Here is an 18,777-nt window from a genome sequence, read left to right on the forward strand (position 1 = left end):
CACTCTATTTCCACTAGATGGTTCTTAGTTTTCTGTTGTTCTAGCTGATGATGGAGAAAGCATTTTTGTGAATCATTTTAATCAATAGGTGATTCCAAAGTGCTTTAGGAACAGGTCAGCTAAAGCCAAGTGGTGTGTGGAGTAAAGGAGCACTGAAATTAGAGTATTAGTACCTTGAGTGAATTTTCTAATGAGGGTGGGTAGTTGCAGCCATTATATTAGGGATTTTATATACACTAAAGCCTTATTCCTCATAAGAATCATATTATTCAACTATTAACTGGATACCAAGGAGATTTGGAGACTTTTTCAAAATTGTCCAAAATCACTGAGTGTGCATTTAAACTCAGATAAATCCAAGGGCATGATTTATCCTCTGCCCTCTGCTCTATTCTGCCTCTTGTGTTATCTGTTATCCTTCAGAGGACACAGATGAAAAGTGACATTGTACATTAATTAGTGAAAACTGGACTGACTCCTGTCTAGAGGTTTTTAGTGTACAATAAATAGATAGTATCCCTTTCCCCTGAGTCCTGTACAGGTATTAGTGTTTGGGGAAAGCCCATCTCAGTGAGACCACTGTCTGATCTTCCAGGTGTGACTAGATATGAAGATGAGGAATCACACGCCAGTAACCGAGTTCCTCCTCACCGGAATCCCTCACACACAGGGGCTGGAACACGCGCTCTTTGTCTTCTTCCTCACCTTCTACCTGCTCACTCTTGTGGGGAACCTGCTCATTCTCCTGGCCATCCTCACTTCCTCCAACCTCCACACCCCCATGTACTTCTTCCTGGGCAACCTGTCAGTGTTTGACATCTTTTTCCCTTCCGTGAGTTCCCCCAAAATGATGCTCTACCTACTGGGGCAAAGCCGGACCATCTCTTACCAGGGCTGCGCCTGCCAGCTCTTCTTTTATCACTTCCTGGGCTGCACGGAGTGTTTCCTGTACACCGTGATGGCCTATGACCGCTTCGCCGCCATCTGCCACCCCTTGCGGTACACGGTCATCATGAGCCCCAGGGTGTGCGCCATCTTGACTCTGAGCACCTGGGTGGGGAGCAGCGTGCATGCGTCTGTCCTCACATTTCTTGTGTTTAAGTTACCCTACTGTGGCCCCACGGAGGTGGGCAATTTCTTCTGTGACATCCCGGTGGTGCTGCCCCTGGCCTGTGCAGACACCTCTCTAGCTCACAGGGTGAGTGTCACCAACGTAGGTGCTGTGGCTCTCCTGTGTTTCCTTCTTGTCTTCACCTCTTACACTCGCATTGTTATCTCTATATTGAGAATCAGCTCCTCAGAAGGCAGGCACAGAGCCTTCTCCACCTGCAGTGCCCACCTGACTTCCGTCCTGCTCTTCTATGGACCCGTGGTCCTCATTTATCTCCGGCCTGCCTCCAGCCCGTGGTTGGATTCTGTGGTTCAGGTATTAAATAATATTGTCACCCCATCCTTAAATCCTTTGATATACAGTTTGAGAAACAAGGATGTGAAGTTGGCTCTGAGAAAAGCACTAATCCAGGGAGTATATACCTGAGGAGTGTAAGCTCTTCTGTCATTATCTGTCCTTACAATTTTGCCTTGTATTTATCTGGGCACCTAGTCTCTTAGAGTCGGTGTGACTGCTAAGTGAGATCTGGGACAAGTAGGTTGAATTAATTCTTTATGATTACTGTGTATATATTTATATAAATTTTTTTCAGCATAATCTTTTACAGCACTTACAGGCAGTATTCTATGCACTTTACAAATATTGACACATGTTTTTATTATAATTATCACATGGAGTAGATATTATTATCCCAATTTACAGAGGGGGATATTAAGGCACTGAGAGGTTAGGACAGTTCTGCAGTGTCACAGAGATAGAAAGTTGCTGAACTAGGATGTGAATGCAAGGTTTTTAACTTTGTGCTAATGCTTCTGCTGTATTGTCAGAATTATAGCATAAATGCTTACTTCTTCTAGGGAGTTCTTTTCAATTTACATTGAGTATTCTCCAATTTTCCAAAAAAAAGAAAATCTATAGTCTATTAAATTTGTTCCATTAATTTTGTCACTTTTTAGTATATATTTAAATAAATGTTATGTATTTCATCTTGATATAAAGAATTTCAGTTACATTTCAGAAGCCAGGTGATGTCCATATATCTACTAATATGTATTTTAATAGATCATCGATCTTAGTTAAGTATATTTGTCCTTTACTACAGTGATTTGAATTCTATAATAATGACTGCAGATTTTCTTTCATTAAATTGACTGAGTTTGAATTGCAGAATTCCTGAACCTTCAAATATAAAAATCTTTTTTCCCTTATATGAGTAAAGAGATTTGAAGAGAACAGGAAGACTGTAAAAATTAAAGTGACCTGAAATTATGCATTAATGCTACCACTGAAATGATAATCACCATTAACATTCTGGCATTTGCTCTATCTCTCTCATTGGTGACTAAATTAGAACTAAATTTCCTGACTTCCTGTTTATAATTATTTCATTTATATCTGTATTATTATATACCTATCTACACATGTGTATTTATGCAGTTGTAGTCACATATGTGGGGCTTCCCTGGTGGCTCAGTGGTAAAGAATCTGCCTGCAATGCAGGAGAGCTGGGTTCTATCCCTGAGTTGAGAAGATCCCCTGGAGGAGGGCCTGGCAACCCACTCTAGTACTCTTGCATTGAGAACCCCATGGATGGAGGAGCCTGGCAGGCTGCAGTCCTGTATTCCCGAAGTCCTTAGGGTCGCAGAGAGTCGGACATGACCGAGGTGACTAAGCAGCAGCAGCTGTGGTCGTGTATATAAATAAGTGTGTAAACTGTGCTCAGTTGCACAGTCATGTCAGACTCTTTGCAACCCCATGGACTATAGCCCACCAGGCTCCTCAGTCCGTGGGATTTTTCAGGCAAGAACACTGGAGCGGATTGCCATTTTCTACTGCAGTGGGTCTCTTGTGTCTCCTGCACTGACAGGTGGATTCTTTTAACACTGAGCCACCAATCTTGTTTTATTTTAATAGTGTATCAAGCATTTGCAATTGCCACAGTTTTTAACCAGTTTTATTGAGATATAATTTACATACCAAATAATTCACCCATTTAAAGTACACGAGTCAGTGTTTTTTTAGTATGCTCACAGATATGTGCAACCATCCCAATGGTGTGTTTTAGAACATTTTCATCACCTCAAAAAGATATCCTTTACCATTTAGCTATCATTCTCTTATTACCTCTGTCACCTTTGACTGTAAGCAATTATTAATCTGCTTTCTGTATCTATAGATTCCCCTGTTCTCGACATTTTATATCAATAGAATCACATAAAACGTGTTTTCTGTGTGACTGTCTTAACTTAGCATAATGTTTTCAAGGTTCATCCATGTAGTAGCAGGTTATGTCCCTCTGCACCCCTCCAACTTCATATGTGATATGAATGTCTCTAGTTCTCTTGATTTCTGAGGCAACTATATGTTATTAAATGCATATGTATTTACAATTGTTCTGTCTTTATACCAGATTAACCCTTTTATTATTATAAAATATTCCTTTTTATCTCTAGTAACATGTTTTGTTTTAAAGTCTATTTTGTCTACTAATCTAACCACTTCAACTTCCCTGTTGTTTCTATTTGCATAACATCTCTTTTTCTACACTCTTATTTTCCTCTTGTTTGTATCTTTGTTAAAAAAGTATTTATTTTTAATTAGTTTATTTGGTTGCTCTGGTTCTTATATTAAACCAGATCCCCTGCATTGAGAGCTCAGAGTCTCAGCCACTGGACCACCTGGGAAGTCCCCTATTTTTGTCTTTGAATCTAATATGTGTCTCCTATAGACAGAATGCATTTGGATCATTTTTATGGTCCAGTTCAATGATCTCTGCCTTTTGATTGAATTTTAATCCATTCACATTTTAATGTTAATATAGATATAATTGGATTTATATGTGATATTTTACTTTTTCCTTTCTATGTGTATCATTTCATATCTTTTATTGTTCTTTTATTTCTCCTTTACTTTAAAAAATTAACTTATAATTAATACTTTTTATCATTTTTAATTTTTTAATGAGGTTTTCACTATATTGCTTGAATTATTACCTTAATAGTTGCTCTAGGGCTTACCATGTCATATCTTAACTTACCACAATAAGCTTCAGACATATACTAAATTAATTCCAGAGTGATAGAGAGACACTGCTTCTATTTAGCTCTCTGCCTTCTGCTCTCTCCTTGTGGTATTATTGTTAGACATATTACACCTATGACGGTTACAGTTTCAACAATGCATTGTTATAATTATTGTTTTGTGTAATTTTATATCTTTTAAAGAAGCTGGGTTAAGTATGTAAAGCAACTATGTATTTAGAGCTTTTGTTATAATAACTTTTTTACTTTTAGTTTTCTCCATTTGTTTCTGTGGTTTTGAATTATCATCTCATTTTCTTTGCTCAGTACAGATTTGCCCCCACCTACCTCTTTTTTGCTATTATTGGCAAGTATATTACATTTTCATGTATATTGCATGCCCTATAATACTTTATATGCATATTGTTTTATATATTTGTTATTAAAATGAGTTCACATAAATTAGAAAATATGAATTTATACTGTCTTTTTGAATAGCATACCAGTGGTGTTTGTCTTTCATTTGTATTTGGATTGCCATCTAGAGTTAAGTGCTTTTAGCTTGATGGACTTCATTTAGTAGTTCTTGTAAGGTACATTTGCTGTGAGCAAATTTTTTCCAGTTTAATTTTTCATAGAATGTTTTTATTTATTGCTTCATATTCATTTGGATGATTTCTTTAATGTCAGTAGTATGCTGGTTGGCTTTTTTTCCTTTGAGTGCTTACATACTTATCCTGGTGCCTTCTGAGATCTGCTGTTTCATATGAAAAGTCAGTCAAAGTTCTTACTGAGGTTCCCTTGCAAAAGATGAGTCATTTTTTTCTGAATGCTTTCCACATTTTTCCCTTCTGTTTGGTATTTGGTATTTTTGTTATTCTGTGTTTATTTATGTCTATCCTACATGGCTTTTATTGAGCTCTCTTCAGAGCTCATGATACATAGTGTTCAATAAATAGCTGGTATAATATAGAGGGACATTGGTCATGTTTATATATATTGACTTTCTTATTATCTCCACTAATTCTGTGCCACAACCCATGTACCCCTCTGTACATGGTGACACTGAGACATAGCAATAAGTATCTTGCCCTTCATAACACATGTAGTTAAGGGAAATACAGCTCTAGTCTCAAGTCCTCTTAACTCCTACTATCACTGTTTCCTACTGTGTCATACTGACAACATCCCAGATTACCCTCTAGTGTGAAAGGGGTGGGAAAGCCTTATTGTCCAGGGTTGTTTGAAGAGGAGATGTCCCGATTACTGGGTTCATTTGCCATGCATATCTGGTTCTCCCACCAATTTGCATTTTCCAACTTGGTCTCCCCAAATACTCAAGTTGTTCATTATTTCTCACTCTTCTCCAGAATCCAGAGAGAAAGAAGGAGAATATTTACAGGAGATCCCACAGACACATCAGTCCTTATTTTCTATGACATTTTACTGATGTGTAGGTTTCTGTTCCATTTTTACTCCCCAAAGTATCCACACCATTTGAAACCATTACAACAAAACAAAAAGTGAAAATCCCCAATAAAATAAATTGCTGCCCTTACAAAAAGTGTGATACAAAAAGGACAAAATGAAGTCCATTTACACCCATAGACAGTGGTTTGATGTGCAATGTGAGGATTCCATGGCCCCTCCTAACCTGACAGGTAAAATCTAAGATCATACAGAATCCTATTCCTATGCTGTGGGAGTGACTCCTAGACTATATGCTGGATTCAAACAATTCTAGTGTTAGTTTGCTGTCCTATTAAAGCTGGATAGTGGTGGAAAAACTCTCATGCTGGAAAACCCTTAATAGCTGGTAAACCCTATATAGCAATTATGACAAATAGTTATCACCACTAATATTTAAACTTGTTCATTTTAATTCTTTTCTATGCAAGACAAATTTCCATCATGTTTGTCTTATTCACTGTTGTACCCATAGGACATTGCCCAGAGACCTAGTAAGCATGATGTGTGAGTTTGTTGAATGAATGAATGGGTACCACTTAGCCTTTCAAGTTATGATGTAATTGCAAATTTATTGATATGAAAACAGAAACATGAGTGAAACATGTGGGATACAGAAGAACCACACGACTTATTTAGATATATAGTCTCGTTAAAGTTGAAATACATTTTCTCATAAAGTTGAAGAAAGCCAAATATGAATGAACTCCAATCAGTTTTCTCAGCTTCTCCAAAATCAGTGTTGTAATGACTGGCATTGCAAAAAATATTAAAACATCTTAAAACTTCCCTGTATCTAAAACTTTAGTAGAGCACACAACATAAATCTTTTCTTAAAACACATGCGCACACACATACACATGCACACACCAGTTCTTAAAATCTTATTCAATCATCCTCAACAAGAACAACAACAAAACAAATAACTTGATTAAAAGGGAGGGTGGGTAAAGGACTTAAACAGACATCCATAAAGAAGACATACAACTGATCATCAAGCATATGAAAAGATGCTCAATATCAGTGTTAGGGAAATGAAAATAAAATTCACATTGAGATATCACCTACACCCATTAGAATAGCTCTTGTTGGGGAAAAAAGTAAAATAGAAAAGAGATGTGGAAAAGTTGGAACCATTGTGCACTGTTGGTAGGAATTGCAAAATGGCACATTCTCTAAAGTAGTATGGTGATTTCTCAGTAAATTTAGAAATAAAATTACCCTGTGATTCACTAATTTTACTCCTGAGTATACATCCAAGAGTCCTGAATATTCATGTTTATAGTATGTTCATGGCAGAATTATTCACAAAAGGTAGGAGGTGGAAGCTATTTGTGTCCATTAATGACAAATAGATAATCAAAATGTGGAACATACATACATATTGAAAATAAGCAAATGCTTTTACATAATTATATTTTAGTCTAAGATTTAATGAAGTAGAGACAGTGGGGAGAAGAAGGAAGGAGAGGAAACAGTCTCCCGTCTAATTGCTCTCCCTGTTCTACAGACATCCCACATGGGGAGAAGGTCTCAAAGGAACACGCAAAACATCTATTCACTCTGCAGGAAATGAATGCCACTCCTTTTAACAGGGAATACAGGCACTATTGGTCTGGATTTTCATATCTGAATGACTGAATCTGACTAAGAGGTGCATTCAGCTTCTCTGGTTTCAGAACCTGGCCTGTTCCACAGCATCTAAAGGAAAGAAAGCAGGACGGTGGATGTGGAGCCTGGATTCCAGTCCATGTCGACTCTTTCCCTTCCATCTGTAGGTGCTTCTTTCTGGAATGCTCTCTCCTCATCTGATGGGTCATACACACCATAAGCATGTGAGAGAAGATGGGAATTGGCTCTGTTGGAGTTTGGACTAAATACGGACTTAGCTGACTCAATGGATTTTCTTAAGATATTACCTAGTTAATGACGCTGAGTCTTAAAAACCTTCATTGGGATCGCATAAATTGTCATATTGCAGACATAATTTCTATTGAGAGACTGACTGTAACATTGAAAGAAGATAGTTGTTTTTATTATTGCTAACTGCCTGTTGCTTTTTCCTGAATTAAGTGTTATCATTTCCATCGTGTTTCACTGTATTTCCAATAGATGGTTCTTGTCCATTTTTGAGTTGATGATGGAGAAAATTTTTTTGTGAATTGCTGACATCAATAGATGATTCCTAAGTGCTGCAGCTGCAGATCAGCCTAAGTCAAATGCTGTGTGGAGTAAAGGAGCACTGAAATCAGAATTCAGTACCTTGAGGGAATTTTCTAATGAGGGTAGGAATTTGCAGCATTACATTAGGGATTATATATATATTAAAGCATTATTCCTTGTTAGAATCAAGTTCAGTCACTCAGTCATGTCTGACTCTTTGTGACCCCATGGACTGCAGCACGCCAGGCTTCCCTGTCCACCACCAACTCCTGGAGTTTGCTCAAACTCTTGTCCATCAAGTTGGTGGTGCCATCCAGCCATCTCATCCTCTGTCATCCCCTTCTCCTCCTGCCTTCAATCTTTCCCAGCATCAGGGTCTTTCCCAATGAGTCAGTTCTTCATATCAGGTGGCCAAAGTAGAAACATTAGATATTATTAAATCTTAGAATCATAAGATATTATTAAACTATTAACCCAGATACCAAGGACATATGGAGATTTTTTTTTAAATAGTTCAAAATCACTGAGTGGGAATTAGATTGGGCATTTAAATTCAGATACATCTGAGGCAGCATTTATCTTCTACCCTCTGCTCTATTCTTTCTCTTGTGCTGTCTATTATCCTTCAGAGGCCACAGATGAAAAATGACTGGATGTTGCATGTTAATTAGCAAGAACTGGACTGACTTCCATCTGGAAGTTTTTTATGTACAATATATAGATGTTATCCCTTTCCCCTGAGTCCTGTGCAGGTATTAGTGTCTTGGGAAAGCCCATCTCAGTGAGACCACTGTCTGATCTTCCAGGTGTGACTAGACATGAAGATGAGGAATCATACGCCAGTAACCGAGTTCCTCCTCACGGGAATCCCTCACACACAGGGGCTGGAACACGCGCTCTTTGTCTTCTTCCTCACCTTCTACCTGCTCACTCTTGTGGGGAACCTGCTCATTCTCCTGGCCATCCTCACTTCCTCCAACCTCCACACCCCCATGTACTTCTTCCTGGGCAACCTGTCAGTGTTTGACATCTTTTTCCCTTCCGTGAGTTCCCCCAAAATGATGCTCTACCTACTGGGGCAAAGCCGGACCATCTCTTACCAGGGCTGCGCCTGCCAGCTCTTCTTTTATCACTTCCTGGGCTGCACGGAGTGTTTCCTGTACACCGTGATGGCCTATGACCGCTTCGCCGCCATCTGCCACCCCTTGCGGTACACGGTCATCATGAGCCCCAGGGTGTGCGCCATCTTGACTCTGAGCACCTGGGTGGGGAGCAGCGTGCATGCGTCTGTCCTCACATTTCTTGTGTTTAAGTTACCCTACTGTGGCCCCACGGAGGTGGGCAATTTCTTCTGTGACATCCCGGTGGTGCTGCCCCTGGCCTGTGCAGACACCTCTCTAGCTCACAGGGTGAGTGTCACCAACGTAGGTGCTGTGGCTCTCCTGTGTTTCCTTCTTGTCCTCACCTCTTACACTCGCATCGTTATCTCTATATTGAGAATCAGCTCCTCAGAAGGCAGGCACAGAGCCTTCTCCACCTGCAGTGCCCACCTGACTTCCGTCCTGCTCTTTTATGGACCCGTGATCCTCATTTATCTCCGGCCTGCCTCCACCCCTTGGCTGGATTCTGTGGTTCAGGTATTAAATAATATTGTTAACCCTTCCCTGAATCCTTTGATATACAGCTTGAGAAACAAGGATGTGAAGTTGGCTCTGAGAAAAGCACTAATCCAGGGAGTACATACCTGAGGAGTGTAAGTTTTCTATCAGTACCTGTGCTTATAAATTTGCCTTGTGTTTATCGGGGATGACTAGTGTCTTAGCGTTGGTGTGACTGCTAAACAATTTGAATGGATTTTTTTGTGTGTGATTAGCATGTATATATTTATATAATTTTTATTGAGCAAAATCTTTTAAAGCTCTTATCATGGGCCAAGCACTCCTCTATGCACTTTATAAGTACTGATATATGTTATTAGGATAATTATCATGTGAAGTAGGTATTGTCCCAATTTACAGAGGAGGATATGAAGGCACTGGAAGGTTAAGAGACTTTTGCAGTATCACAGAGATAGAAGGTTGCTGAGCTAGGTAGGACTGTGGCTGCTAGGGTTTTAGCTTTGTGCTAATAATGCTTCCTCTGTATTGTCAGAAATGTGTGTGTGGGTATCCTGTCATGTCTGACTCTTTGTGACCCCATGGGCCGTAGCCCACCAGGCTCTTCTATCCATTGACGTTTCCAGGCAAGAATGCTGGAGTGGGTTGCAATTTCCTACTCCAGGGGATTTTCCCGACCCAGGGATTGATCCCGGGGCTGTTGCATCTCTTGCATTGGCAGGAGGATGCTTTACCACTGTGCCACGTGGAAAGCTTTGTATTGTCAGAAGTATAGCACAAATGCCCACTTTTCTAGGAACTTCTTTTCAACTTACATGAAGTATTCTCCAATTAAAAAAAAATCTGTAGTCTGTTCAGTTTGTTCCATTCCATTAATTTTCATCACTTTTTTCATCTGTGTTGTGAGGAGTGTTATGTACCTAAGTCTGATATAAAGAATTTTGGTTACATTTCAGAAACCAGATGATATCCACCTATCTACTAATATGTGTTTCATAGATTCTCTAGTCTTAGGGCAGTAAGTGTTCTTAACAACAGTAGTTTTAATTCTGTAATAGTGATTGCAGATTTTCTTCCATTAAATCAAAGACTGAGTGTGAGTTCCAAAATTTCTAGCACTTCAGCAATAATAATCTTCTTTTTCCTCATGTAAATAAATAGGTTTGAAGAAAATAGGAAAACTCTAAAAAAGTAAAGTGACTAAAAATTACAAATTAACTCTACCACAAAAATGATAATCACCATTAACATTCTGACATTTCTCCTATCTCTCTCATTAATGACTAAATTGGAACTAAAATTTCTGGCTTCCTGTTTATAATGATGTAATCTAAATGTACTTATGTATATTTATGCAGCTGTGTGTGTGTGTGTGTATATATATATATATATATATATAATCTTTTTTAATTTTAGTAGTGTATCAAGTAATTTCAATTGTCACAATTTTTAAACTAATTTTACTGAGATAATTCATGTCCCAAATAGTTCACCCATTTAAAGTGTACAAGTCAATTTTTTTTTTTTATATTCCCAGATCTGTGGTCCCATCCCTATGGCCAATTTTAGAACATTTTTATCATCAGAAAAAGATATCCTATACCTTGTAGCTATCGTCTTCTTATTACTCCTATCACCTTTGGCTGTAAACAAGTAGATTAAGATCTACTTTCTGTATCTACAGATTTGCTTGTTCTTGAGATTTTTTATAAATAGAATCATATAAGGCTTATTTTTTTGTGGCTGTCTTCTTAATTTAGCATGTTTTCAAGGTTCAAACATGTAGTAGTAGGTTCTGGTTTTTTTTTTTTCCACTTCTTATCTTTGTTGTTGTTTAGTTGCTAAGTCCTGTTCGACTCTTTTGCGACCCCATGAACTGCAGCCTGCCAGGCTCCTCTGCTCACGGGATTTCCTGGGCAAGAATATGGGACTGGGTTGCCATTTCCTCCTCCAGGCCATCTTCTAACCCCAGGGATAGATCCCATATCTCCTGCATTGGCAGATGGAGTCTTTTTCACTGAATCACGAACTTCCTATGTGGCCTGAATTTCCCTAGTTACTTTGGTTTTCTAAGGTCACCACATGTTATTAAATACATATATGTTTATAATTGCTCTATTTTCATAATAGATCAACCTTTTATTGTTATAAAGTGTTCCCTTTTATCTCTCATAACATTTTTTGTTTTAAAATCTGTTTTGTCTTAGTCCTGCCACTTCAGCTTCCCTGTGGTGGATGTTAGCATGACATCTCTTTTTCTATGCTTTTATTTTCTTTCTATTTATATATTTCTATTCTGAACTGTGTCTCCTATAGACGGAATGTATTTGGATCATTTTCTTTTTCTTTCATTTATTTTTATTAGTTGGAGGCTAATTACTTTACAATATTGTAGTGGTTTTTGTCATACATTGACATGAATCAGTCATGTATTTGCATGTGTTCCCCATCCCAATCCCCACTCCCGCCTCCCTCTCCATCCCATCCCTCTGGGTCTTCCCAGTGCACCAGCCCTGAACACTTGTCTCATGCATCCAACCTGGGCTGGTGATCTGTTTCACCCTTGATAGTATACTTGTTTCAATGGTATTCTCTCAGAACATCCCACCCTCGCCTTCTCCCACAGAGTCCAAAAGTCTGTTCTCTACATCTGTGTCTCTTTTTTTGTTTTGCATATAGGGTTATCATTACCATCTTTCTAAATCCCACATATATGCATTAGTATACTGTATTGGTCTTTATCTTTCTGGCTTACTTCACTCTGTATAATGGGCTTCAGTTTTATCCATCTCATTAGAACTGATTCAAATGAATTCTTTTTAACGGCTGAGTAATATTCCATGGTGTATATATACCACAGCTTCCGTATCCATTCATCTGCTGATGGGCATCTAGGTTGCTTCCATGTCCTGGCTATTATAAACGTGCTGCAATGAACATTGGGGTACACATGTCTCTTTCAGATCTGGTTTCCTCAGTGTGTATACCCAGAAGTGGTATTGCTGGGTCATATGGCAGTTCTATTTCCAGTTTTTTAAGAAATCTCCACACTGTTTTCCATAGTGGCTGTACTAGTTTGCATTCCCACCAACAGTGTAAGAGGGTTCCCCTTTCTCCACACCCTCTCCAGCATTTACTGCTTGTAGACTTTTGGATAGCAGCCATCCTGACTGGCGTGTAATGGCACCTCATTGTGGTGGATCATTTTCAGTTGTGGCCCATGAGCCCAGCTGCTGTGGAATCCTTCTGGGCCGGGGATCGAACCTGTGTCTCCTGCATTGGCAAGTGGACTCTACAGCTGTGCCACCACGAAGGTCCTGTAACATTTTTTTTGAAAGCTTAGATCTGTGGCCAAATAATGTTTCTTCATCTCCCCCACCCCCACATCCAGGGAATACAATTGATATCTCTTTTGATCTGTCTCTAGAATTTTCCCTCAAGCATTTATTTTAGATTTCCCTTTTTCTTCCGTGTTGACATGGGTCATATACCCTACACTAGCAGTAGATGGATTATCAGTTCTCAAACCACATGGTGGCCTGAGAGTCCAATTGTTAGCAAACACGGTAGGCGTGGAGGTGCCCTTCTGCATCGGCTGCTGTAGTATGTAAAGTAAAGTAGGGGAAGGGTAGGGAGCAGCTTGACTTTCAGCACAATGAGAGCTACCATTTCAAAGAGAGATATTTCGATTTCCAAAGAATTGTTGTGCCTTTAAGTTATTTTGAAAAACCTCAATTCTGAAAGCTATTAGATATGTCCTTACGTACAATGTGCATACAGAGCACCCACAGTAGGCTGAACTAAGACTCAGGAAAATAGCATCACTTGAAATAGAACATAATGAGAATAAACATTTGACGGACGGGATTGGATGTCTACAAAAATGTTCTACAATTTAGTTTGATTTTATGAGGCTTATCACTGATATCAGAAGATATTATGATGATTTGATCAAAATCTCAGAAAAAAATATACAGTCTTGGAGAGTAGATGAAAAAGAAGTGGATACACAGGGAGATTTTCTTGTGATTGTTCATAGGAGTGTTACTCATAATACTCAAAAGTAGAAACGTCTTGAATGTTTGGTGAAAGGATAAACTAAATATAATGTATTCATGCTATGGAATACTATTGACAAGAAAAAGTCTCCGACAAACTATTTTTATGTGATATAGCATGGATGAACCTCAACAGCATTACGCTAAGGGAAAGAAGCCAGGTTCAAAGAACACATGTTGTATCATTCCATGTGTATGAAATGCCTAGAAAAGACAAATTTACAGAGAGAAAGAGTAAATTAGTGGTTGGCTTCCTGGGGAGGGGAGTGGGAATGGGAATTGATTGCAAGTTGGCCCCAGGGAAACTTTTGGGTGATGGAAATGATCAGAATTTTGACAATGTTTGCATGACTCTGTAAATTTAAAAAAATAATTAAATTGTGTTTTTAACAAGAGTTGAATTTTATGATATGCAGCCTGTGCCTTGATAAAGCTGTTGAACATATGGATAGTGTATCTCTAGTGTCCATGGGAGAGAGAATACCAGCTGACAAAGGCATTTCAGACTGTTTGACAAGAATACTGATACAGTAATGAAAAGTGTGGCAAATTATTTTAGTAGGACAACCCTTGGTTATAATCATCTAGTTGACACTGCTTTAACTTTGCACTCACTAACAGTCTTCTAAGAGAGTATTTTGCTTTGAATGTAAAATTTTACTGTTTGGAAAAGAAGGTTAACCTACTAACTCATACATGCTAATAAATATGGTGTTTTATTTGTCCTTGCAAATTTATATACTCTTACTCATGTATAAGTCATATGTTCATAAATTCATGAATGTCATATATATGTATATATGTATAAGTGTTTTGAAAGTGAATGTATTGTGAAGCTAATTTAATCTGTCTAGGTGACAAATGCATTTCACCGTGGATACTTATTGAATAAATTAATGATATGGAAAATTTATTAATAACACAATATAAAGAACAGTAAAATTGGGGGTTATTAGGTTATCTGTTTCTTTAATGTCTTGTGATTTTTGCCAAGAGTAGCATTTCTGAAAGTTCAAATGAGATAGTACATATAAGGCTCACTGTAGCTTATGTCTTCTCCTAATGCGTGTGCTTTACTGAGTCATAGGGATACTGATTATGAAATACATAAACTCCTTGAAGAATTCTTGTTATTACTTAGGTGCAAAGTAAAATACTCAATTTATAGAAAGGGCAGTTGAAAAAGGAAGAGTTGGCACATTACTAATTATAAAATATTTCAGAGCTGGTCTGATTTTCACAGTAAAGAAGTGGAGACGACAAGCTGAAATTAAATAATAAAAACTGTGACTATAATATATATATAAATTCAGAATTGACATTCTGAACTGTTTAATATGTGACAATTCAAAATAATTCAGTTTCGACGATTTTGGTGATGATGATTTTGAGATGTGCAAAATATTTCTAGGTACACCAATAATCTTTTAGGGGTCTGCAGGTACTAGGAATAAAGTTAGAATCTTATCTTATCATTCAGGACACAAAAATATCCATATGATAAAGTACCGTTCACCAAAATGAAGGAACTTTAAAAATACTGACACCTGCAACAGCAGAGATCAATCTCAAAAACATGTTCAGTGAAAGATACCAGACAAAAAGAACACATAATTTGTGACTACACTTGCAAAACATAATCAAAAAGGGCAAATTCATAGAGACCAAAAATAGATTAATAGTTGCCTAGAGTTTGGGATATCGATGGAAATGACTGGAAATGGACACTTCTTTTCAATATGAAGGAAAAGTTCTAAAATTAGCCTGTGGTGATGGTTGGATATCTCTGTAAGTACATATTCTTCGTAAATATATTCTCATTGAGTTGTAACTTTAAGTGGGTATTTTATGGCATAGACATTATATCTCAATAAAACTGTTTAAAATGTTAAAGAAATCACTGCTTGTCAAAAAATTTTAAGCTTTTATGATGATTTCATTCATCACCTTCATTTTGAAAACAAAAGGAATGAATAAGAAAATGAGTAGAAATATGACTATAATATATTTACTTTTAAAATTAAGACTAAAATTATTCATTCCATTTTGTTAGAAATGGACATAAGTTTTAAATGTATACAGACTGACATTCAAATCCAAGTTCTGTGATTGACTTTTGGAGTGAAATTTGATAATTATTTAAACTTTTCCAGCCTTATTTTTATCTTCGAAAAGAAAATGATGTCATATGATTGGTGCAAGGATGAAATAAAGAGTCCTTGAAGAATTTGGCTAAAAAAAAAAAAGTAGGATATTCTCAGTAAGAAGTAATTGTGATTTCAAAACCATAGAGATAGAAGATTCTTCTGAATGCCTTAGCATGGAAAAAAGACAATGATGATTAGAATGTTGTAAACACTTAAAGCATTGCCACTTTTGTGCATTTTGTATTATATCAAAGGAATCTTAGCTATAACATTTTAAGTAGATCTATGTGCTTATTTCACTGCTGCTGCTGCTGCTAAGTCGCTTCAGTTGTGTCCGACTCTGTGTGACCCCATAGACGGCAGCCCACCAGGCTCCTCTGTCCCTGGAATTCTCCAGGCAAGAACACTGGAGTGGGTTGCCATTTCCTTCTCTGAACGGCCATTAAAAATAACAAGCTCATCTGTGTGCTAAGTCGCTCCAGTCATGTCCATCTCTTTGCTACCCCATGGACTGTAGCCCGCCAGGCTCCTCTATCCATGGGGATTCTCCAGGCTAGGACACTGGAGTGGGATACCATTTCCTTCTCCAGGGGATCTTCCCCACCCAGGGACTGAATCTGTGTCTCCTGCGGCTCCTGCACTGCAGGTGGAATCTTTACCATTGAGCTACCGGGGAAGCCCAGCGTGCTCACAGCCCTACCTAATTTACCTTTGTTTGTTCTGATCCTTTGTCTACACAGCAGTCAGTAGACTGATTCTTAAAACATAAATTGAACCAAGTTACAGTACTTAAAGGCTTCCCAGGTGGCACCAGTGGTAAAGAACCTGCCGGCCAATGCAGGAGAGGTAAGAGACATGGGTTCGATTCCAGGGTTGGAAAGATGCCCTGGAGGAGGGCATGGCGACCACTCCAGTATTCTTGCCTGGAAAATCCCATGGACAGAAAAGACTGGTGGGCTACAATTCATGGCGTCACAAAGAGACAGACACGACTGAAGCAACTTGGCATGCACATACCCACTGTAGTTAAAGAATGCTAATATAAAGACTAGTAGTGATATTAAAATGAAAATGAAGAACAGAGTTTTTAGAAAAGGATAAGATATTAGTTGAAGCAGTTGAGAGAGTGATATTGGGGAACTATACAACTAATTATAGAAAAAAGCAGTTTTGTTGACACCAAATGGGATTGTTGCCTTATTTCTATAAGTGGCTCCTTTCCTGATTCTCAGCTTTTTTCTCAAACCTAGTTCTTACAGGGATTAGGCAATGGCAACCCACTCCAGTACTCTTGCCTGGAAAATCCCACGGGCAGAGGAGCCTGGTGGGTTGCAGTCCATGGGGTTGCGAAGAGTCAGACATGACTGAGCGACTTCACTTTTACTTTTCACTTTCATGCATTGGAGAAGGAAGTGGCAGCCCACTCTAGTATTCTTGCTTGGAGAATTCCAGGGATGGCAGAGCCTGTGGGCTGCCGTTTAAGGTGTCGCACAGAGTCGGACACGACTGAAGTGACTTAGCAGCAGCAGCAGCAATTCTTCCAAACACAGGATCACTGGGAAATTTCAAAAATCTGAACTCAATGGATGGCTTTCCACTAGATAAAAATGCTTAAGTGTTATTGTTAATCTAAGGGGTTTGAAAATTGAAAATAAGTAAGTGCTTTTGGTGCCTCAGATGGTAAAGAATCTGTCTGCTATGTGTGAGACCAGGCTTTGATCCCTGATTCAGGAAGATCCCCTGGAGAAGTGAATAGCAACTCACTCCAGTATTCTTGCCTGGAGAATCCCATGGACAGAAGAGCCTGAGGGGCTACAGTCCATGGGGTTGCAAAGAATCAGACATGACTGAGTGACTAACATTTTTCTCAGCTTTTAAGGTACTTACATTTTCGTCTAAGAATTAACGAGATAGAGACAGTGGGCATAAGGAAGGAGCGGAAAGTCTCCACTCTAATTGCTTCCTCTGTTATACAGACATCCCACATGGGGAGTGGGGCCCAAAGGAACACACATGACATCTATTCTCTCTTCAGGGAACGGATGCCTCTCCTTTTTATCAGGGATGCACTGTTGGCCTGAGTGACTGAATGTGACAAAGGGGGGTGTTCAACTTCTCTGGTTTCAGAGCCTGGCCCTCATGTTCCACAGCATCTAAAGGAAGGAAACAGGAGGGTGGATGTGGAGCCTGGATTCCAGCCCATGTCCACTCTTTCCCTTTCAGCTGTAGGTGCCTTCTTTCTGGAACACTCTCTTCTCCTCATCTGATGGGTTATACATACCATAGGCAGGTGAGAGAGGATGGGAATTAGGTCTATTTGAGTTTGGACTAATACTGACTTAGCAGATTCCATGGATTTTCTTAAGATATTCCCTAATTAATGATGCTGAACCTTAAAAACCTTCATCGGGATGGCATTTGTTGTCATACTGCAGACATAATTTCTATTGAGAGACTGAATGTTACTTTGAAATAAGATAGCTGTTTTTATTATTGCTAAGTGCCAGTTCCTTTTCGTGATTAAGTATTATCATTTCCATCTTGTCTCAGTGTATTCCTACCAGACAGTTCTTAGTTTTCCATTGTTTCTGTTGATGATGCAGAAGACATTTCCGTGAATCATTTTAATCAGTAGGTGATTCCAAACTGCTGTAGGAGCAGGTCAGCCGAAGAGAAACTCCATGTGGAGTAAAAGTGCATTGAATCAGAATATAAGCATCTTGAGTGAATTTTTAAACAAGATTAATAGCAGTCATTACATTGGGGACTTTATATATATATATATATATATATATATAAAAGCATTAATTCTCATAAGAATCATAAGATATATTATACCACGAACATGGATACAGAGGAGATTTAGAGATTATTTTTCAAAATTGTCCAGAGTTACAGAGTGGGGAGTAGATTTGCAATTGAAACTCAGATAAACCCAAGTGTAGGATTTATTCCTTGCTTTCTAGTCTATTCTGCCTGTTGTGTCATCTCTTATCCTTCTGAGGAAACAAATGACAAATAAATGGCTGAATGTCACTCATTACTTAGTAAGGACTGGACTGACTCCTGTCTAGAGGTTTTTAGTGTACAATAAATAGATAGTATCCCTTTCCCCTGGGTCCTGTACAGGTATTAGTGTTTGGGGAAAGCCCATCTCAGTGAGAGCACTGTCTGATCTTCCAGGTGTGACTAGAC

At 38.5% G+C, this 18,777-nt stretch overlaps 2 protein-coding genes across 2 annotated transcripts; both read left to right on the forward strand.

Annotated features, from left to right (window-relative positions):
- The first annotated feature begins 607 nt into the window (after positions 1-607).
- On the forward strand, positions 608-1,537 carry LOC136169039 (putative olfactory receptor 10D4). Its single transcript, XM_065936792.1, has one exon. It carries the CDS (start codon positions 608-610, stop codon positions 1,535-1,537), a length of 930 nt encoding a protein of 309 aa, XP_065792864.1.
- Positions 1,538-8,579: 7,042 nt separating this feature from the next.
- LOC136169045 (olfactory receptor 10D3-like) lies at positions 8,580-9,509 on the forward strand. The gene has a single exon (XM_065936804.1). The coding sequence runs from the start codon at positions 8,580-8,582 to the stop codon at positions 9,507-9,509; it is 930 nt and encodes a 309-aa protein (XP_065792876.1).
- Positions 9,510-18,777: the final 9,268 nt, after the last annotated feature.

This window comes from Muntiacus reevesi, chromosome 5, assembly GCF_963930625.1.
Source record: "Muntiacus reevesi chromosome 5, mMunRee1.1, whole genome shotgun sequence".
Classification (NCBI taxonomy): domain Eukaryota; kingdom Metazoa; phylum Chordata; class Mammalia; order Artiodactyla; family Cervidae; genus Muntiacus; species Muntiacus reevesi.